The following is a 23176-nucleotide window of genomic DNA, read 5'->3' on the forward strand; positions in this document are numbered from 1 at the left end:
CAAGGATACTTAGTCAGGTTCGTTCCTGCTGAGCCACAATGGGAACTCCTATGCTCAAGAATATTTAAACAGAGCATTTAGCGACTCAAAATGTGGGGAAAAAAACTGTTTAATGAGTTGCATGGTCCAATGTGTTTGCTTTTAAACTGTTGCAATAATTAGTCATTTCCCACATGTGAATATTATAAAAAATGAACTCTACAAATAGACTATGAAATAATGTCAATAATAAATAACCATTACTGCTAGCATTTATTAAAGCTTCACAGGAAGAAGCATGCCTTCATTTCTAAAAAAAAAAAAAAAAGATAGAGAGAGAAAATATTTTAAAAGATTGAAACTAAAGAAAAAGAAATAAAGGTACCACATCACATCTCCCTGATTAAAAGCATAGCTGAATGAAAATGTAGCATGTTAGGGATAAGACTGTAATTATTGTTAATGCACCATGACTTCATGAAACAGATTCTATAACATGGGTTTCACTTTACATATGTTAGTTTTCAGAAATTTTCCTTTTTGGGCAAAAGAGACCAATCACTCGGTCACGAATCTGCCTGGTCTTGACGCCATACACCAGCGGATTGACTGCGGGGGGCACCAGGAGATAGGAACTGGCAAAAATTATGTGGACACTTGGGGGCACCTTCTTGCCAATGCGGTGGGTGAGAAAGCTAAACAGTGCAGGCGTGTAGGAGACAAGTATAGTGCAGACGTGGGCAGCGCAGGTGCCCAGGGCTTTGGAGCGGGCGTTCTGGGAGGAGAGCCGGAAGACCGCCTGAAGGATTTTGATGTAGGAGGTGGCTATGAGCCCGAGGTCCAGTACCATCACTGAAAGGGCCACAGAGATGCCATATGCCCTGTTAACGCGCGTGTCAGCGCTGGCCAGTTTCACCACAGCCATGTGCTCACAGTAAGCATGATTGATGACGTCTTGGGTGTAACACGGTAGCCTCTTAATGAGGAGAGGACCTGGCAAAACCAGAAGGACGGCTCGGGTCACACCAGCCAGACCCATCTTGCTGACCTTCGGTGTCGTCAGGATGGTTGTGTAGCGGAGGGGCATGCAAATAGCCACATAGCGGTCAAAGGCCATGGCGACCAGGAGGGCGGACTCAGCTATGCAGAATGTGTGGATGAAATACATTTGTGCGAGGCACATATCAACGTCAGTCCAGTGAGCATCCAGCCAGAAGATGCCAAGCATCTTGGGGGCAGTGGACGAGGCCAGGGCCACGTCGTTCACGGCCAGCATGCAAAGGAAGAAATACATCGGCTGGTGGAGGCTCGGCTCGAGTCTGACGGTCACGATGATGCTGCTGTTCCCCAGCAGAGTCAGGGAGAACAGGAGGCAGGCGGGGATGCCGATCCAGCAGTGCAAGTCCTGCAAGCCAGGGACACCGACCAGGAAGAAAGATGAGATGCAGTGTCGTGTAGAGTTGTCTGCCATGTTAAAACTTCATATTTGCATGCTTAGAAAATAGCTGATCCTATCCCCTTTGGGCAGTAAGCAGGATGACAGACCGATTCGTCTATGGCCCTGCATACGTGAAAGCCAGGCACACTCTCTAACAGCCTACCTGAAGGGCTGACCCTTGCAAAGCTCGGTCAGTTCTCAGGTAAACCTCTTCACCAGGCCTGGTCCTCTGATCTTCACCTGCGGATGAAAAGATGTCGTTTATTTATTTCAGGGAGTTTTCCTGTGTTTCGGATTTTATTCACTCCTACTCCATAATATGTATTTCCTACTAGAGGATCAGTTAGCAATGTGGTAAATCCATCATTGTGTCAAAGCCAGTGTTGGATTCTGTGACATAGATTTTTAGGAATAAAGTCAAATTTTCTTGAGATTAAACATGGATGCACATGCTTAAAACACAGTAATTAACAGGCCTTTCAAAAAACAATCATTATTTTAATAATACTCTTATCCACAGAGAGCATAACAGAATCAGATCTAACGTTAAAGCATAGGAACAAAGCTTATAGAAACGAAAGATAGTCAACGCTTAAGTGTCAGTGAAAGGTAAACTTGCCTCTGTTTCAGATGAACTCCTTCAGAAGTCCTAAAGAGGGGCCACGTCACCTAAGCACACAGAGAGGAAACTCAGGAAGGTTTTCTTTCTCCAGGCTCTCAAACGACTTGCAAATAAGCACAGCCGTATTCATAAGCCTCATGTGGTTTCTGCAGAGCCAAGCGTGCCCATTGCCGACAGCCCTGCCTCTGGTGCTGGCTTCCATCCTCCCTGATGACGGGAAGACCAGAGCAAGTCCGGTGCAGCTTTTTAGGTCTCAGCAGGAAAAGCGGGTTCCGGTCCCTCTTGCTCTGCCTGCCTCTTTTGGGTTTGATAGCTGGCCTTTCCTTCCTCGGATCCAGGTTTTCCCTAGGTCTGTAATTCTGGAGCATGCACTTGACTCTTCTCACCCTGCTCTGAAATTCACAATTTCTCCCAACACATCAGTTTCTGGTCCTGGGCTCCATTTATGCGAAAGCCAAGATGCACGGATTGCTTGCGTGGATGTCTAAATATCATCTGCGTGGGAGAAGATCCTATCTCCTGACGGTATCTCCCTTCTGCGTTAGTGTCTGACGTTTATTATCGTAAGGAACGGAAAATACAAAATCGGTTTAACGATTCTCAACACATTCAAAACTTAAACGTCATCACCACAGAGCATCCTGGAGTTGGGGGAATTGCTACATAAGGGGTGGAATCTATAACCTCCGAGAGATTAAGCTTTTGAAATGAAATCTACAAATATTGAACATTCCAAGTAGGAACTGTTCTCAAGCATTTAGTAGGTTTTGCGCTTTGTAATCCTCAAGTGATTGTTTTCCACTCGGAAGGTGCATTGGCCAAGTGCCAGTCTGATAACTGCTTTTGGGAGAACCACACATGAAAGCGGCTGAGCCACCTGGAAATGTATACATACGTTCTAGCGAGGCCTCGTTACTTATGATTACAAACAAGCAGAACTGCTCCTGGTACATATGTGCAAAGGTTTTCAAGTCATCTTTGGGTTTTCAGTAGTTTACGGCTAAGATGATGCCCTGTTGAATCTGCACCAAGAGGGAATCAGAGAGGAAGGTGACTTCCTCTGAAGTAGGAAAGCGTCCTGGCAGAGCCCTGGCAGGGGGCACACAGAGACCATCACCCCAATTCTGGTCTGCTCGTGCAGGCACCCTCCCGCCTAGACAGTCTTCCCCGTCTTCTCCCAGGCTTCTGTTGAGAGAAACTGTGGAGACATCCGTTTGTTTCAATCAGGGCGTTCTTTGTCTTCTCCTGCGCACACCGTCTGCCAGGGCAGTCGGAAGACCTGCTCAGACCCCTTTCCGTTCCTGCTGGCATCAGCATTCCACCTGGTGCTGACCCCCGTAAGCAAGTACCTGGTTCTTCCGACACCCTGGTCTTTGCTATTCTGCCTGTTTCTGGGTCGGTCAGCTTTGCCCTTGCCCGGAATCGGCCACGTCAGCGTAGAAGGCGCTACTCGAATGCCAGGGCGTTTTCTCCACCGTCTGTTTTTGAATGCACTCTATTTTATATTAAGGTGTTATAGTACTAACAAGAAAGATAGACCAGGCTGAACTCACTAAGTTCTCCCACTCTCCTCGTTCAACCACTTGTGTCAATTGTATCTATTCGTTGGGAGCAACAGCCACACAACCACTCAGCTCGGAACTCTCGGCATCACCCTCGCCCTCTGTGTTTCTCTCTGGCACCTCGGTGAAGCGGCCGTCCAGGCCCTGTGTCTGTGGGCGCTCTCACCGCCTGCTTTGCGTGCCGTCGTTTTCACGTTCCTCTCCGTCGTCAGACTGGCCACCCAAGGGCAGGCGCCCAGTCCCCCCCAGCTCTCCGTGGACCCCGCGGGAGGATGGGATCCGATGTTCCTGCACATCCTGTGCCGCCTCTTGAGAGTCTCACAGATTGCCGTCTCGCTCGCAAGGCTTACGACGCAGCAGAGGTGAGCAGCGTGTGCAAAACCCCTGTCTCCTCAGCTCTTTCTACTGCCTTCTCAGGATGGGTTCTTTCAGAATCCTTCCTGTTGCGAGCGACGTAACCAGAAACTGCACCGGAGCAGACACGTCCAAGGTGTTCTTCCATGAACAGTCCCTTGGGGATGCAGAGTGTGTTTCCATGTAGGACAGGATTTGGTCCTTCTTCTGTACTGTCAGGTCACAGTTCTCATTTTTTCTTAGAAAGGTGGACCATCATTCGTAAGTGCATACACCCGCCTTCCTCCTTTTCCGTTCACCTGCTTCATCTTGAGTCCTGTCTCAGAACCCATCATGAATAGCGGATGACAAGGACAAACAACCAACTAGCTCTCACGGGCTCACGTAATCGTTTTTGCCCTGCGGCATCTAGGCCAGTGTGCTTATGTGGGAATGGTTACAAAATGGGTCAGTGGCGGCCACTGGAGCAGCGAGGAGTGTCGTTAGGTGGGTCGGTTCTGTTGCTCTGTGCTGGGCAATTCCCGTGCTAAAGAGACCCTGCCCTCCTAGGCTGATAGGTCCCTAAGGTGCCCAAATACGATCAAAAGGCCAAAGGGTTGGGCCAGAACTGTACACAGCACGGTAAAAACACACCTCTGGAACAGCTGTGTTAATGTCATACACTCCTCGGAGTTTGTATGTCAGTGTTTCCTGTGTTGCTCCTTTGGAGAGCACAGTGTTTTTTAAGAAAAAAAATTGAGGTATGGAGTTTCTGCTGTGGCACAGCAGAATCTGTGGCACCTCTGCAGCCCCAGCACACAGGTTCCATCCTGAGCCCAGCATAGGGGGTTAAAGGATCGGGGGCATAGGTCACACCTGTGGCTTGGATCGGATCCCTGGCCCAGGAACTCCATGTGCTGCAGGGCAGCCAAAAACGAAAATAAATACATAAATAAAGTTACGAATAACATACAATGTTATATGAGTTTTGCTAACTGATTAGGTCATAGAGACCCCCCCACTTGGGCCCCAGCCCAGCCAAGGCTGCCTACCTCCGTGGGGAAGTGACCAGCATTCAAACTGAAGCTCAGATGGAAGCAGCACAGCTCTACCCAATGGCCGGAGCATGGAGAAGCAGCAGCGTAGTTCATAACTGAGTTCCTCACCCCAGAGACGATTAAGGCCGGATTTTAAGGGCAAGGTTAATGAGGAGGAGGCATACGCATTTTTCCCTGGGAGTAGGCGGGCTTCTTCCTGAAACTGGGCTGCCACCTCTTTCTGCGCCGTATGGCCCTTTGGCACGTGAGTCCCAAGTGGGTTGAAACATCATGAAGCGCACAGACTGAGCTCTTCCTCCCCCTTGTGGGTGGTGGTGAGTTACTTGGGAGTCCACACCGCCAGCCTTCTGGTTCCATCCAGTCTAAGTTTTACGTGCTTGTCACCATACAGTTAACTGCTTCCACTCGGCGTGGGTTTCATTATCTACCAAACATCTCAAAGGACGTGGCCCGGGATAGTATCTATGCCCTTGCAGAGGAACGAAAGGCCCTTGATTTGGGTTAAGGGCTAAACCGTTATTATTTTGTCTTGCTTGGCTGTGTTCCTTTATTTCTGAGTTTTCTCACTTCTCCAGTGAAATTTATACTTTGCAACCTGGGGAAGGCCTAGAGGGCTGACGTTTTTCTACAGACAAGAGGCAGGTGGGGGAACTGTGTCCCAGGAAGGCTCCATAGGGTCCCCCTTAGGTATAGTTTCAGGTGCACAACGTAGTGATTTGATATTTAACACATGATGAAATGATCGCATGGCTTCAAACGCTCTGTGTCTCACGGGGAGAATTGGGTTAGGATTTGTATAGCAATGGTTCAAGAGCAGCGTTTCTGAGAAGCATCAGGGTGTGTGCAGAGGCTGTATTCCTTTAATCTGGCCTCGGGGGTCTCCTGTTGAGCTTCTGGGGTTCCCTAGGTTTTCAGACTGTGGCCTTCGCTCTGGAATGAAGAATGCTTCCTCACGTAGTGGTCGTCTTCCCCTTCGGTGGGGGTTTCTAGTTCTGCAGAGGAGCTCAAAGCTACTGTTGCGTGTGTCTCTTGCGGTGGCCCCAGGACTCTGTCCCAAGGCGGCCCCTTTGTTTCTTGCCTGGTCCTGCCTTTTCTCTGCATCCCCTCCCTCCTCTGATTAGCAGGAGTTTGAACCTGCCTTTTGGATCTCAGGGAAGGTCATGGAGTCTGAAGTCCATTCCCTACTAGCAGGACATGGGGGGGACTCAGAAGGAGGTCTGTGCCCAGGAGCCCCACAGGGTCCTGCTTGGTCTCAACATCGCAGAAAGGAAATCATACCATATAGGACTTCTGGACACTGGATTCTTTCATGCAACATCGTGCCCTTGAGATTCATCCAAACAGCTTTTAGAATGGACCCTAGTTCCTTTCTATTGCAAAGCAGTAGGTGGTTGTAGGGATTTCCTCTCATTTGTTTCCTCTTTCACCCTGAAGAGCGTTTAGCTTATTTCCATTTCTGGGCAGTTATGCCTAAAGCCTCTATACTCATCCATGTGCAGGGTTTGGACGAATGTACATTTCCTCCATGGTTACGGTAAGAATAACTAAAATCCTCTAAGAAAGACAGAAATAGGTCAAATCGCGTGAGGAAAGACAACAGAAAATGGACGAGGTGTGGCTAACAGGGACCGTGAATAGAATGGGTCAGGCCAGTCACGGCAGACTGCGGGTCAAGTCATATACTCCGTGCCTTAGGAGAACCACAAACACAACCTCTGAGAACTCTTGATGCCACTAAAATTCCCATCTGGAAATGGAAGGAGCAGCTGTGGCCGTACCTTGGCCTCTGCATGCTGGTGCCCAATACAACTGTGGAGACGGAGGTTTGGGGGAAGGAGAAACAGAGAGATTTTATGGCTTTGCCAGGCAAAGGGAGCCACCATAGCCTAATGCCTTGAAGCCTATGCCCCCCTTGGAAGAGATTGGGAGGAGGGTTTATAGTTTGGGGAGTGGAAAATAAGGCAGCAGAGAGGGGCCAGGGGAGAGGCCAGCTTGCCCTGTCTTTCAAAGCTGGTGTTTCGTGGCCCTGGACTGGTTCTGGTAGTTCTTCCGTTTGTTGGGGGTTTGAGTTCTGCAGAAAGGCTCAAAGATCTGATTGGGTCTGTCCCTTAAGGAGGAATGGGGACCCTGCCTCGAGGCTGTACTATTGTCTCTCCACTGCCCCTCCCTGCTCTCTGCATCCCCTCCCTTCCCTGATTAGCAGCTGCCCTTTGTAATGGAGGTCCTGGAGGCTGCAGCTTATTCCCTGCAAACAAGAAAGGGAGGCTGCAGGAGGGCTTGGGTGCCTCGGAGCCCCACAGGGCCCTGCTCAGTTACAGAAGCAATCACTGAAAACTTGGCAGTCAGACTGCAAGGACTGTGGTCGGGCTTCAAGGGCCATCCAGTCCCCTTGCAGGTATCCCAGCTGTGGCCTCTGTGGTCCTTGCTCTTAAATATCCCTCCATCTCTCATCCCTGCCCACCCCAGGAGCATACTTTTCCTGTAGCCCAAGGCTGGGTATCTTTGCCAACAACAGAGCTGTCCTTTTTGCATCAAGATGACTTTGATTCTTTTCTGGGATGCATTTCTAAGTTAGAATGATATGACCCAGGAGGGAGCTCTGGGGACTCTATGGAAAGTGTGTATTGAATTTTATTTTATTTTATTTTATTTTTTTGTCTTTTCTTGGGCTGCTCCCGCGGCATATGGAGGTTCCCAGGCTAGGGGTCGAATCGGAGCTGTAAACACTGGCCTATGCCAGAGCCACAGCAACGCGGGATCCGAGCCGTGTCTGCAACCTACACCACAGCTCATGGCAACGCCGGATCGTTAATCCACTGAGCAAGGGCAGGGACCGAACCCGCAACCTCATGGTTCCTAGTCGGATTCGTTAACCACTGCGCCACCACGGGAACTCCTGATCATGCTTTTGATGTCAGGCATAAGAAATCTTTGAGTAAGCCCAGATTATGAATAGTTATCCTATAGTTATCCTATGTTTTAATTTTAAGTTATTATTATTGTCAAAAAAATGAAGGCGCAGAGTTCCCGTTGTGGCTCAACGGATTAAAGACCCGACATTGTCTCTCTGAGGATGTGGGTTGGATCCCTGGCCTCACTCAGTTAAGCATCTGGCGTTGCCACAAGCTGCAGTGTATGTCACAGGTGTGGCCTCCAATCTGGTGTGGCCATGGCTGTGGCATAGGCCTGCAGCTGCAGCTCCAGTTCAACCCCTGGCCCAGGAATATCCATATGCCACAGGTGCAGCCATAAAAAGAAAAAAAAAATCTATTATTATTATTATTGTTATTTCACATTTTGCTTCAAGATTTATGAGTGAAATCTTGTGCAATTATTTAGAAGGTGTGAAATTAAGTTGGTTTTTTTGGTATACGCCTGTCTAATTTTCTGATGCCGTTTGTTGAAAATATGGTCTGGATTGAATGACTATTTCATTGGTGTAAAAAAATGACTTCTAGTTCAGCTCTGACATGTAGAGAACTTGAAACTATCACTTCTTTCCTTAAAGTAAAAGCTAGACAATCTGAAAATCAATGCCTTTTTTTTTTTTTGAGAGTCATTGTAGTTGTAGATCACAAATCTGAACCTCTCTGTCTCTCGGTCGAGGTCCAATGGGCTTTGGCGACAGTGTTGCCCCAAAGCCAGTGGCTCCTGAGGCACCGCTCATGCCATAGCCACCGTGGCCATGCCTGCTCCTGAGCAACCCTGGCTCTTCACCCAAGTTCAAGCACATTTTGCCAAACCTGCACTTGGTCTCACCACCACAGTGCCAGGGGGCCCCCAAGGGATCTCCTCTTTCAAGGACTTTTCTCGAAGTCATCATAGAATAGATTACAGGGCAAATCTCGACCCGCAAATGGAGGGGGTTTTGAGCTCCTACTTAGGACCCTGGACCAGAATAAAGGGATTGATGACAAAAGGGAAAAGTGTATTTAAATCCCCTATCGTCTTTATTCATCTCTACCTCTAGTGTCTTCTATGTGGACACATTTTTTTTTGGTCTTTTTTTTTTTTCATTTTAGGGCTGCACCCTCAGCTTATGGAGGTTCCCAGGCTAGGGGTCCAATCAGAGCTGTAGCTGCTGGCCTGCACCACAGCCAGAGCAACTCGGGATCTGAGCCACGTCTGCGACCTACACCACAGCTCATAGCAATGCCAGATCCTTAACCCACTGAGCAAGGCCAGGGATGGAACCCGCAACCTCATGGTTCCTGGTCGGATTTGTTTCCGCTGCAGCACGATGGGAACTCCTAAGGACACATTATTTTGTTTTCAGCCTTCTTATGCTGCTTCTCTCTCTTTTTTTTTTTTTTAATTTCAATCTATGTTTATTTCTCAGCTTAAACACACAAAAACTGACATGTATTAATGGTTTCCTTATATTAATGATATTTAGTGGTTAGCAACACTGTCTAAAAAAGAATATATATGTGTGTACATATGTATGTGTGTGTGTGTGTATCTTCCAAAGTTAAAAAGATAAACACTTAACTAATGTTACCCATGCTAAGTTCCCAAATCTGTGCTAAGCACCTGTCGTGCTGAATCCTTTAATCCTGGTTTTAATCTCCTGATTTACATCCGCATTTTCTGATGGAAGAACCGAGGCGCATTTCACTTAAGAACACGCTCAGACACACACGACTGAGAGACCCGGTGCCAGACAGGAGCCCAAGCGTTCTGTCCAGAGATTGCATCCTTCCTCACTGCGCGTGCCGCTCTGTCCAGGTAAAAGTGTGCCTCCTGGGACTCACTGGGACCAGTTGGGAGTATTGTCTGCAGCGAAGGAGGTGGGCCTAAGCCCTGCCAATGATTGGATGTATAATGGATGTCATCTTTTTAAAGGACATTCCGTCGCATTGAGTTGGGGACGTTATACACACATGTGATGGCCTGATGAGAATCACAGTGTGTTTGTCAATCCATGGTCTGATTGAAGGAAATTTTCTTGGTTGTGATTAAAATATTTGGGTTTTATCATAAATCACCATACTTATTCCAGATTCAGTTGTGATACCCAGAAAGCTACTATTTCCTTATCAGTAGTCTAGATGGCAACCAGCTTGTTGCTTTTTGGCTCATATACACACGTTAGGTAATGAAAAGTAATTAAAGCTCACCCGAGGCATACTAATTAATAAAAACAAAAGCTTGTGTTTAGTGCTAATGGACGAAAATATTTTCAAAAATCACCCTAAACAGATAAACTGAGAGCTTCATATTCTTATACATTTGTTTAGCTACTTCATACTGGGTGATATGAGAGGTATAATTGTGAAATAATGGAATATTAAATTATATTGGAAATACTAAAACTAATTGGTGAATTTTGCTAACTGTTTTCCATGTGGCACTCTCTGACACCATTCTGCTTTGGTTTGATTTCCACATAGGTTTGTAATAGATTTTCTTTTTTAAGTAAAATGTCCAACAATTAAATATCGCTGCTTCATAAAGTATAGAAAACCCCAGAAAGAATAGTTGGAGAGTTCACTCGAGTTACCCATCCCTGTGGCCGTGACTTTAAGTATCATGTTATGCAAACTGAGGTTGGTATTTACATATGTTAGTTTTCAGAAATTTTCCTTTTTGGGCAAAAGAGACCAATCACTCGGTCACGAATCTGCCTGGTCTTGACGCCGTACACCAGCGGATTGACTGCGGGGGGCACCAGGAGATAGGAACTGGCAAAAATTATGTGGACACTTGGGGGCACCTTCTTGCCAATGCGGTGGGTGAGAAAGCTAAACAGTGCAGGCGTGTAGGAGACAAGTATAGTGCAGACGTGGGCAGCGCAGGTGCCCAGGGCTTTGGAGCGGGCGTTCTGGGAGGAGAGCCGGAAGACCGCCTGAAGGATTTTGATGTAGGAGGTGGCTATGAGCCCGAGGTCCAGTACCATCACTGAAAGGGCCACAGAGATGCCATATGCCCTGTTAACGCGCGTGTCAGCGCTGGCCAGTTTCACCACAGCCATGTGCTCACAGTAAGCATGAGTGATGACGTCTTGGGTGTAACACGGTAGCCTCTTAATGAGGAGAGGACAGGGCAAAACCAGAAGGACGGCTCGGGTCACACCAGCCAGACCCATCTTGCTGACCATCGGTGTCGTCAGGATGGTTGTGTAGCGGAGGGGCATGCAAACAGCCACATAGCGGTCAAAGGCCATGGCGACCAGGAGGGCGGACTCAGCTATGCAGAATGTGTGGATGAAATACATTTGTGCGAGGCACATATCAACGTCAGTCCAGTGAGCATCCAGCCAGAAGATGCCAAGCATCTTGGGGGCAGTGGACGAGGCCAGGGCCACGTCGTTCACGGCCAGCATGCAAAGGAAGAAATACATCGGCTGGTGGAGGCTCGGCTCGAGTCTGACGGTCACGATGATGCTGCTGTTCCCCAGCAGAGTCAGGGAGAACAGGAGGCAGGCGGGGATGCCGATCCAGCAGTGCAAGTCCTGCAAGCCAGGGACACCGACCAGAAAGAAAGATGAGATGCAGCGATGGGTAGAGTTGTCTGCCATGTCAGAGCTGAGGAGCTCACATGCTCAGATGCCAAACAGCCAGCTGAGTCTCCTCTGGGCAAAACGCAGGATGCCAAGTGCTTCTTCCATGGTCCTATATACAGAGGCTCCAGACACTGTGTGACAGGCTCTCTGACGAGCCAACTCTTCTCTAGAATGTCTGTAACTCAATGGGCAAATCCCTTCACCACTCTGAACCCCAGTCTCTTTCTCTGCAATTAACAAGATTGACCTGTTATTTACAATGTTTCTCCTCCCTCTGCAGTTTTATCGTATTCTACGCTTTAATTTTTATATCCACTAAGTAGTTTATACTTTTCCTTATAAAGTCTTTTATCAGTAATCCTTCAAAAGTCAAACCTGATTACTTTACTTAAAATCTTACATTAAAAGCGCCCTTTTACTCAAAATTTTGTAAATAAGAAACTTTTAAAGGTCATGGTTTAATAAAAAAAATAGTTGATGTGAATACACTCTGTAACTTTTCCAATCTCTTTCCAGCCCCGGGCTTGCCACGACTTCTCTTCAGTGTGTTCCAGAACGTCCAGCTGCTCTGGGATCATACTCCCTGGGGTTGCTTTCCTGTGGCTTCACACCTACTTTACCGTTGACTCAGTTCTTCGGTCCCTTTTCTGCCTGACAAACTTCTACTGATCTTCTTAATCTCTGATGAACATTCTCTAATCTCTTAGTTGTCCACTTCGAAGAGTTAATAAGCCTACCTTTGCCATTCCTATATATCCTTTACACACATTGATAAATAGAAATGTTACATCTTTGGGTAAGCATTCATTTACTTGCTGTAAGTACACCACTTTTATATAAAACATGAAATAAAAGGACCATTCTTTTGCTCACTTTATACTGCGGAAGCAGCTGACTGTCAGTGATTTAATGTTAACTGAGACAGGCCTGGTCATTTGATAGTGAGAAGGCTGCTTTAAATCAGGGCAGCACCTTAGGTTCTCTGTGGGCAGATCGGGCACGTGGTTGCTCTCAGCTTCCTAAATCTCTCTTCACCAGCACGTTCGCTCGTCCTCCAGTCTAATCAAAGACAGTAGGTTCTCTCAATTCTCATCCATACGGTACTTCCTCCTCTAAAGCAGTAGCATGGAGGCTTAGGTTTGCCACCAAAAGCCCCCTGTGTGCTGGAGCCTACATGGGAACAGAAGAAATGATTTGGAAACATCGAGAACAGCTTTCTAAGACTGCATTTTCAGTGACAGGCATAACTTAAAAACGTCCTTTCTTCTGTTCGTAAGCAAAGCTGCAAATGGATATGTTACCCTGCGTTTTGCTTTCTTTCTGGATGCCATTGATATGCCACATTTTGCTTCCATTTAAGGAATAAGTCAAAGATATTAGAGTACTGAAGAGCAACAATTTATGTAGGCCAAATCTATTTTTTTTTTTTTTGCCCCTTAAACTGTTTCCAGGGCTTGAAGAAAAACATATATTTTGTAAAATAAGTAATGCTAATTTGTTTTTCCCAGCAAAAACAAAAAGATTTAGAAAAGGATTATGTAACTCATGGCTGTAGCTTCAGCTTCGTCCCACAGGATTCTAGCTCATTCTCCCATCTTATACCAAACAACAACAACAACAACAAAATGACGAAAGATGATGACAGGATGTAAAGGAGAATAAAAGGCTGATTTTCCTTAAGTGTACCCTTCCCTTAAATTGGTATAATCTGGAGAGTACATGAGTCTCACCTCCTGCATTATTTTCCGTCTCATTTCCCTTTCATACCACCCACTTGAAACCCTCCTCTTCATCCTTTTTCATGTCTAAAACCAACCAGATCTCAAACCCATATTCAATGAAAACTTTGCCATATGGCTTGGATTGTATAATTCTACTTGCCTTATTATTATATTAGTAGGTGATTTTGAAATGTAGATGGATGAACCTAATTAGCCATTTATTATTCCCACTTCCTCCAATAATAAATTACTCTACGCTTTACCTTCTCCCACACGTATTTACCATCATCTTTAACTGCGCTCTTCAGAAAACACACTTTCCAAAAGATCGCATCCTGGGTACCACTGCCTGTTCTTTCATGTTCTAACACCCGGCACAGATTCCTTCTCTCTAGATACCTGCAGTTATTAATTGTCAGCACACTCACATATCTTCTTTCGTTTTCTTCTTTTCTCAGCTTTGTTGCAGCTCCCCGACATTGCATCTCCCTGTGATGCTTCTGCACCTGCACTGTTGAATGTGACTGAGGAAAATCAAATAGCTTTGGAGGGTCGTGTCACTTAAATTGTATCTCAGTTTTCTGAACTCTAAAATGTAGTCATGAGAATGCATTTTATTTTTGTTTTGTTGTTTTGAGGATTATATACCTTGAATATATCTAGCGTGTTTAGTTGGCCACATAACACAGAGTAAGCACCTAATCAGTGTAAGTTGTTATTGTGAGAAACGATATTAAAGAATTGCATTCGACTACGTGGAAATGCTGGCTATGCTACTTACTTTTTAACATCCCAGAAAATTACCTCATCTCTCTATGTCTTGGTTTCCTCATTAGGCTGATGGAAATGATGCGTCCTCATTCAAACGGTTTCTATAACAAATGTGAATATTCGTGTAGAGAAAAATATATCAACATGAACGAGTTTGCCTTTAGAAAAGTGGCTGAAACAGCAAATACTCAACAGAGGTTAACCACTCATAAGTTCAGTTAACCTGCACTTACCATCTTGTCTTTATTTAAGATTAAATATTGTGGCTTAGAAGCGAAAATGAAGAATTATAAATTACCTGAGAATTCCTCTTCTACTCAAAAGCATCCTTAAATGTGCACTCACCTTCACCATTTCCATCCAAAGACAGGAAAGAAGGAACCCCTCCCAGCTCCAAAGTTTAATATCCAGTCGTGGTTACTCTAAACCAGTCATCTGTTTTTAGACAGATTCACCATATCAGCAACCACGTTGTTCTGTTCAATTGAAACTTCCCCCTAATTGCTGCGTCCTCTCTCCTAGTTAATTGCACTGAGTTTAAGATAAACTCACTAACCTTTTGTTGCTCTTCATTTATCTCAGCCCATATCTCACATATTTCTGAAAAGCAAATTGAAAATTCCCTATCCCCTAGGTTAATTTATCTCCGTTACGGATAAGTAAAACTCTTTTGCAAAGTAGGTAAGTGATTGCCTACAAACTCAGGAGAATCTCTCTGTGTTTCTGAATCATCTGTCCCAGTTATTCTCACATTTATCTCCTTCGTGAGACTGACAGCATCATAGAAAGGAAGCGGTGGAAATCTAATAAGCTCTCGGTATGTTCTGAGTGAAAACCGGAGGTTTTCGCGTATCCTCCAAGTGTTTCACAGGCTTGTATCCTGCAACTCAAGCTTCTGACTCTCCAGAGATGGCCAGCATCTCTGTAATAATTTCCTACTCTTTTTTTTAATGCTTTCTTAGGCTATGTTTGTTCAATATTATGACTACTCTGAGTTACACAAGCAGAAATAACTCTGCCTTCTGTTAAAGCAACTTCGATTCTTGCTTTAAGGAGAAAGATAGTGCATCAGTACTTTTTTAACGTTGAGAATATTGCCTTCTATCCTCTCGTACAAAATCTCCTTACTCAAACCCTACTAATGTCTCTTATAAACATAGATATATATTCTCTGCCTCAAAAATTTCCCACTTGACTTCCACCTGCCTGGTCTGAAATAATACCTCACATAATAATATGAATTGGTGCTCCCTGCAAATCCTCAAATGAGAGTTTCCGTTCCTGTCCAGACAAAGCCACTTGCCGGGGGGTGGTTAAAATGTGTGGCAGTGGTGGCTTAGGGGACATCGTGGCCTCTGTGTACAAGTCAGTAGTTATGAAACATGATGCCCAGGAGTCTCATCAGGGTTTGGAAGGTCCAGAAGTCCCCTGACTATACACGTAGGAGACATAGAAATGGAGGGAAAACAAAAGTGGGCCCGGACTTTGCAGACCTGTTATCACAGGGGCAGACCTGTAATGCTGTGATTCCCCAGAGCTTATGTGTGGCCAAAGCTCACATATTTCTCTTTGGAAAATACAGTCTCTAGAGACAGACCCCTAGTTCCCAGTGTTACTGGACTGTTAGGCAAATGTTTAGCTTGTAGAAAAGGCTGTAAGAAGACCAAGAAGTGCAAATGAGTTTTGTGTAAACATATGGTCTGAAAATTAATACCGGGCTTAGGACAAAATAAGGCCACCACGATCTGGAAGTTCAGGCCGTTTCAAGAGCTCCATTGTATGGTTCTTTTGCCCTTGTGCCATTTTATGGTGACCCAATTTCCCGAGGTCTAATTTTCCTCACCGTATACCCACTGGCGCACACGTATTCACAGGCTCAGGGGTATTCTACCCTCTGTTCTCCTATCAGCAGCTCATAAGTTATACTGACTGTATTTCTGGATTTTAAGTTTCTGATATTTTTCTGGTCTAACATGGTAATGAAATGGTACTTCCTTCATTGGTGTGTTTCAGATAACACCTCTTTTTCTTTTTTCCCCTAGTGCATCCGAGTATCCTTTATATGCTGGAGGCTCAGCTTTATGTCATTTGTGATTTATGTTCTCTTGTAAAGTGGTTGCTCTAACTCACTGATGATTTGTATTGTGGATGCTGAGTTTTTCTTAGTGATTTGCAGGTGCTTCTCAGCGATTCTAACCTGACACCTGGCAGGAGCCTCTGCCCATAGCTTCTCCCTGGGGACCCACTTGTTACCTTTGCCGGTGGCGCCTTTAGTTGAAAAACATCATCCACTTGGATGTAAAGTCATCAACATCTTGCCTGTTTTTAAAAATGCTCTCGCATTCTTGATCCTGCTTCAGCATGTCCCCACCTTTGCCCTTGGACTGAGTTCTGGTCTCTTGGACTCATTTCCAGCCTGATCTGCTGGAATCTCGACGGTGCTGCCCGTTGGGCACAGCTCCCTCTCCCCTTCCGTCCTGAACGGGCTCTCCCTCCTGATGTTTTCTAGCCTGGCCCTTTCTAAACGCTCGTTATGACGTCTTTCTCACAAACAGCACGGCTTCTGCTTCCTTTCCCTTTCTGCTCTTGGCCTTTTCTGCTTCTGAGCCAGCGCCATTGACTTCACAGGACCTTGAACCTGCCTAGAAGCAACTCCCTTTCACAACCTCCACGGCATTCGCGTCCTCATTCTTTTATGCGCCTACGCAGGTGTAGGTCTCTCTCCTGGGAACAAGGTGAGTGTTCCCTGAGATGGAAATTTGAGGGCTCTGGGCCCCGCTGATAATTTGATTGTAAAATCAACATTAAGAGCTTAATTTTTTTGCCCCTGACACCAACATCATTTTGAACCAGCAATGTAAAGGTGGTAGACACTGGCAGGAAGCAGGGTTACTTTGGACAGTTATCACTTTGATGGAAAGAAATTGGTCTGGATTGTAATTCGGTCCGAGTGTCGTTTCACATAAGACACCATGTAATTCTACCAGGTTATGTTGGGGGCCAGGGAGAGCTAGTGTGTGTCCTGACAGAAATTTAGACGCAGCCACCTTGATGCATTGAAACGTTCACAGAGACACGTTTTAGGCCATGAAAACTGGGGTTGAAGAGGGCATCAAAAGACAAGCTCGTTTACCAGATGTGAGTTCTCTGTGGTGACACCATGACAGAAAAGTCTCATCTCAGTTTTCCAAGCTATTCCTCCAAGCTATTCCATCGCAAAGAACACGTGGCTGCCTGAGAACTCAGACACCAAATCACGGCCATGTCGCCACAAATTATCTCCTGCACCTCAAGTTAAGTTTGCTTTCTTGAGAAGTCCTGTCGAGAAGGATTACTCATAAAATTAATTCAACCAAGATGTAGTGATGTTTAGAAGTGTTTCTGTAGCTTCCTACAGCCATTTGCTGATATTTTGTCGGCATATTTTGTTATAAAAATTGACTACCTGTAGAACAAAAAAAGTGAATTTTAGAGTTTATATAATTCAGACACTTGTTAACATTTGGCAAAACAATGTTACATGTCTTCTCATGACACAGCTTCTTTCTGTTTTTGCTTTTTAGGGCCTCACTTGCAACATATGGAAGTTCCCAGCCTAGGGGTCGCATTGGCACTACCGCTGCCGGCCTACACCACAGCCACGGCCACACCAGATCCAAGCCATGTCTGTGAGCTACACCACAGCTCACGGCAACACTGGATCCTTAACCTACTGAATGAGGCCAGGGATCGAACCCACGTCCTCATGGATATTAGTTGGGTTCCTTCCCGCTGAGCCACAATGAGAACTTCCTTCAGGATACAACTTTAAAATAACAAGTACATCGTAATAATTGTTTGTGGTAAAATGAATAAACCTTAGCTGATGACCCCCAAGGGTTTAGAAGTTGTAGAATGATGTATGTTTTGATAATTCCCCGATCTAAGCTGAGTAAGAGATCCCGGTGTTAGCGGGTGTGATGAGGCAGTGTTTGGTCGTCATTGACGAATAGGCCTCCGGAGGTATTTTGCTGACTTACATCCATATCAAAGCACATGCGGGTCTCTGGCCTTACAGCCTTGGCAACACTGGGTCCTGAGAGTCGATTCTATTTTTCCCTCTGCATACCAGAGGTGAAATTGTATTTGACCTATTATTTTAAACTTTGGAGTTATTTAATTTTAAATGTGATTGAACATCCTTTTAATATTGATTAGCCATTTCATTTTTTTCCCCCAAGTACTGACAGTTTAAATTCGGTGTCTTCTTTCTGTTGGCTTGTTTTGCCTTTTGTCATATTGATTTGTAAGAGTGCTTTGCCTAAGTAGATGGATTCTTGTGTTAAATTGCAAATATCTTAAGAGCTCGAGATTTCGTCTTTGTGTGTGTGTGTGTGTGTCCATGTGCACGGTGTGTCAGTGTAATTGAGCCTCATTTTATGAACACTTATTTCCTGTCTTTATTGGGAAGGCATTGCTTATCCAAAAACCATTAAAAAATTCTTCTTTTTAATTTTACAATTTAATTTTTAAGGATAAAATATTGATCTGCCTATAAATTATTTTGGAATATTGCAATATTTGGATTGGGTTAGGAAATTGGGTCTGGATTTAGCTTTAAATTTCCCAAACAGCCATTAAATAATCTATATTTTCTTTCTGTACTTAATGTTCTTTTACATTGAGAAGTGTGGGTATTCTTTGTTCAAATGCCCTGTTATGTAAGATATCATTGCTTTGAAATGTAATTTATTAAATTTGAAAACTTCTCCTTTTAATACAATTTCCTATTTTTCTTTGAATCTTCCCTCAGAAGCTGTAAAAACTGTGCATTCAAAGTATTGCATCTTATTTAGTCACAGTGAAACTGTAGAGTTGTTTTAGGAGAACAAATATTATTAAATAGAGTGAAGAATGTGTTTCTGTTTCTTCAAGTGGATGCTCTTACAATTCTCCATCAGAGAATTAATGATTTCCTGGTGTGTTTATGCACATTTATATCTACAGGTGCTGCTTTTGTGAATAGGATTGTCTTTCTCTTTTACCTTCAAATAGTGTTTTTGTCTTTTTTTCTCTTTTTTTCTTTCTGCTGGATCTGTGCTGCGTCTGTGACCTACACCACAGTTCGTGGCAACACCAGATCCTTAACCCCTGAACAAGGCCAGGAATCGAACCCGCATTCTCAGGCACCCGATGTCAGGTTTTTAACCCTCTGAGCCACAGCAGGAACTCCTAAGCCATTTACTTTAAAACATGTCATTCAGGGGAGTTTCCATTGTGGCTACTAGTCGGGTTCGTAACCAGCTGAGCCGCAGCTTAGATCCAGCATTGCTGTGGCTGTGGTGTAGGCTGGCAAGTGCAGCACTGATTCAACCCCTGGCCTAGGAACTTCCCTATGCCCCAGGTGTGGCCCTTAAAAAAAAAAAAGGAAAAAAAAATGACATTTTCAGAAGATGCTGCTTGTTGAATGTTTATGATTTTAACAGATTATTAGGAAAAAACTATTAAGTGTTACATTTAGAGTAAGCTTGATGTAAATTATTACACTGATTTCTTCTTCACATTTAGATATTTTAATTTCTTAACTCATTTTATGGACTAATAAGTTAAATAATACTAAATTATCGTGCTACAGAGGGAGGTTTTTTACATTTTCCATTCTTTAAAGGCAATTATGACAACAATCAGTGAGCAATCTTTTTTTTTATATGCAAACAATTGCTGTTTTCAACACCATATGTTTTCTTATTAATTTGGATGGAATAAAAATTTCTTCCCTAATTACATTTGGGTTGGCAGTTCTATTCAGTTCATAAAGTAAAGAGGCATAAATTATCAAATGTATGTTTTAAGCCAGCTTCATTTACAGTGTAGGTCCATTTATATTATGGATATAACTTCCACATTTTCAATATTTTAATTGTTTTGCTCATTTTCAAGTTTTTTTAACTCATCATTTTATACACATTTAAATGAATTTTGGTGAGATGTTGGGACAAGGTCCAATGATGGTGTCAACTGGATGCCATAATACCCTTTAAGACTGGAAGTTATTTTTATTTTTAATCTGCTGCACCATTTATGATTTGTTTGGTTTTTGAATTTCCAAAATACAAGTAAGTGCTCCAAAGAAGTCTAATTAGCAAAGTCGCGTTTCTCTACGTACAGTTTTTCACCAAGTTCTTCTATTGCTATTTCGTACATTTTTGGATGAAGACTGGAATTTAAGAGCTCTTATTTTAGATATTTATATATTTTCTACCAGTTAGCTGGTTTCATAACTATTATGACTTAAGATATTTTACATCTATGTCAAAATAGCTTTATCTCTTGGGAATACGCACCATAAAGTTGAGTCCGGAAAGTAACAGTTCAGAGTCTATCGTACAGAAGAGGAGAAGTAGTTGTGAATTAGAATATTTGGAGAAATTTTTTAAAGGGATGAACTGTGGACCAATTTTGGTTTCAGAAATTCATGGACAGAGTTCTACAAAGTCATCAGGATTTGCTTTACCTAGTAGCATATATGTTAGCATTTTTTTTTCCTAATTTGGAGATGAGATTAAGGAGAATGAAGATGATCTGTTGCTAGAGATGAAAAGAGAGCCGTGTCTGCTCCCTTTGAAGAGTCTCCTGAGTGACACTTTCACCAGGTTTACAGCACAGGCTGGACTCTCAAGTGGCTAATCACTGAGCTCACATTGATTCTTAAGTGCTACATATTTTCTCCATCAGTAGGAAATGCTTCTACAAAAAAAGTTCTTGGGAGTTCCCATTGTGGTGCAGCGGGAACAAATCTGACGCATATCCATGAGGATGAGGGTTCTATCCCCAGCCTCACGCAGTGGGTCGGGGATCCAGCATTGGTGTGCATTGTGGTGCAGGTCACAGACACAGCTCAGACCCCACGTTGCTGTGGCTGTGGTGTAGACCGGCAGCTGTAGCTTCGATTCCACCCCTGGTCTGGAAACTTCCATGTTCTGCGGGTACAGCCCTAAAAACCAAAAAACCAAAAAAAAACCTAAAAACCAAAAAACCAAAAAACCAAAAAAAAAAAGGTTCTCGCCTTACTTGCAATCAAATCTAGAAAAGATAATGGAAGATTAAATCAAGAAAGTAATGGATTTATTCTGAACAGTAAAGGACATCAATTTTATGTAAGACTAGAGTTAAGAGCGTGAAGTTGGTGTCCATTTATAAATACACAAGAGAGTGTAGAAGTTCCTCCGAGAAGCTGGAGACAGAGTTGTCTATCGATAGATTAATGAAAAGAGGAAGGTGGATGCTTTGGATGAAATTTACAAGCAAACTGTGAACCAGTCTGAAAACATCATTGAAGGTTAAGGACCAATTTTGGAGTTCCCTTCATGGCTCAGTGGTTAACAAACCTGACTAGTAACCATGAGGTCGCGAGCTCGATCCCTGGCCTCGCTCAGTGGGTTAAGGATCTGACGTTGCCGTGAGCTGTGGTGTAGGTCTCAGATGCAGCTCGGATCCCATGTTTCTTGGCTGTGGCATAGACCAGCTGCTATAGCTCCAATTCGACCTCTAGCCTGGGAACTTCCATATGTCACCGGTGCGGCCCTGAAAAAGACAAAAAAATCAATAAACATAAAAAAAGGTTAAGGACCAATTCTAAGGACCAGTTTTCACTTCCATATTGATCAAGGCAACCATACCAAGTGGTGAAAAAAATTGTGCCTCCATTGATAGATATAGCATCTCTGTTTGAATAACGTTCTTGGAGATATTTCTCATGAAATAAAATTTTTCTGGATAAGAGTACATCGTCCTTTTTCCTAGGCAGAAATAATAGCAGCCTTTGATGAACTATAGTATGAGAACTTCCAGCATTATACCGGAATTGAGAAATACAGGTTTTCACCATTCTTGATACTCAAAATCTTTGAACTAATGGCCTGTCACATCAACTCTTAATGGTCAATTGCCTTATATTTAACTGCCTTGAATAAATCTATCCCTTCCCCTTTTTTGCCCAAAGTTTTCTGCTTAGAACCTATTTACACCATTTTGATCTAAAGCATCTCACCCCCTCTTCATGGAAACCCACTTCTGAATCCTTCCACGCATCTGTTGGGTCTTCTTTCGCAAGTACTACCTTCCCTCCCGTAAAACTCATCAACCTCGAGTACTCAGGCTTGTTTTAGGGAACCATCTCCGAATCCTGCCACGGATCTGCTGGGTCTTCACGCTGTAGATGATGGGGTTCATCAGGGGCGGGAAGAGGACGTAGACGCTGCCCATGAGGACGTGGACCACGGGCGAGAGGTGCTGCCCGAAGCGGTGCACCATGGTCAGACCAATGACGGGGACGTAGAAAACCAGGACGGCGCAGAGGTGGGCGACACAGGTCTGCGAGGACTTGAGCCGCTCCTCCCGGGAGGCGACGGCCAGGACAGAGCGCAGGATCCTGATGTAGGAGACGAGGATGAGCACGGAGTCCAGAAGCAGGGTGCAGATGACCAGGGCCAAGGCATAGACGCTGTTGAAGCGGATGTCCGAGCAGGCCAGCCGGAGGAGGTCCTGGTGCAGGCAGAACGAGTGGGAGAGGACGTGGGAACCACAGTAGCGGAAAAACTTTAGGCGGATTATGGGAGCCACGATGAACAGGAAACTCCTAACTAAAATTCCAAGCCCAATGTTGATGATCCTGGCGCTGGTTAATATGGATGCATACCTCAGAGGGTTGCAGATGGCAGTAAAGCGATCAAAGGCCATGGCCAGAAGAACAGAGGACTCCACGAAGGACAGGCCGTGGATGAAATATGACTGGGCAATGCAGGCATCTAGACCAATCTCCCGGCTGAGCCCCCACAGGACCCCCAGCACCGTGTGCACGGTGGACAGCCCCATGCACAGGTCCGTGACGGCCAGCATGGCCAGGAAGTAGAACATGGGCTGGTGCAGGCTGGGCTCCGTCCGGATCACATGCAGCACCAGGCAGTTTCCCGAGAGCACCACGGCGTAGATGCAGGCGAAGGGGATGGAGAGCCAGGGATAGTGCTGCTCCAGGCCGGGGAAGCCCGCGAGGAGAAAGGTGGAGGCGTTGGTGTCGCGAGCAGCAAAAGCTGGCATGGATAATTTGTGAGGTTTTCTCTATGCTTCAGGAATTATGCCCATTTGGCAGATGATTTTTATATAACTTATTTCCTCATTCAGAATCAATTCGCGCAAAAGTGGGTCATTG

General features: G+C 44.7%; 3 protein-coding genes across 3 annotated transcripts; all 3 read right to left on the reverse strand.

The window, feature by feature from the left end:
* Window positions 1-496: 496 nt before the first annotated feature.
* On the reverse strand, window positions 497-1450 carry LOC125112205 (putative olfactory receptor 52P1). The gene has a single exon (XM_047754427.1). It carries the CDS (start codon window positions 1448-1450, stop codon window positions 497-499), a length of 954 nt encoding a protein of 317 aa, XP_047610383.1.
* Window positions 1451-10558: 9108 nt separating this feature from the next.
* Window positions 10559-11512, reverse strand: LOC125110511 (putative olfactory receptor 52P1). The gene has a single exon (XM_047751796.1). The coding sequence runs from the start codon at window positions 11510-11512 to the stop codon at window positions 10559-10561; it is 954 nt and encodes a 317-aa protein (XP_047607752.1).
* A 10595-nt stretch (window positions 11513-22107) lies between these two features.
* LOC125111419 (olfactory receptor 51V1-like) lies at window positions 22108-23064 on the reverse strand. The gene has a single exon (XM_047753365.1). The coding sequence runs from the start codon at window positions 23062-23064 to the stop codon at window positions 22108-22110; it is 957 nt and encodes a 318-aa protein (XP_047609321.1).
* Between the last annotated feature and the right edge of the window lie 112 nt (window positions 23065-23176).

This window comes from Phacochoerus africanus, chromosome 11 (assembly GCF_016906955.1).
Source record: "Phacochoerus africanus isolate WHEZ1 chromosome 11, ROS_Pafr_v1, whole genome shotgun sequence".
NCBI classification, from domain to species: Eukaryota; Metazoa; Chordata; class Mammalia; order Artiodactyla; family Suidae; genus Phacochoerus; species Phacochoerus africanus.

Bases quoted from the DNA above. Each gene is read 5' to 3' on its own strand.
- LOC125112205 (XM_047754427.1), bottom strand. From the start codon at position 1,450: ATGGCAGACAACTCTACACGACACTGCATCTCATCTTTCTTCCTGGTC.
- LOC125110511 (XM_047751796.1), bottom strand. From the start codon at position 11,512: ATGGCAGACAACTCTACCCATCGCTGCATCTCATCTTTCTTTCTGGTC.
- LOC125111419 (XM_047753365.1), bottom strand. From the start codon at position 23,064: ATGCCAGCTTTTGCTGCTCGCGACACCAACGCCTCCACCTTTCTCCTC.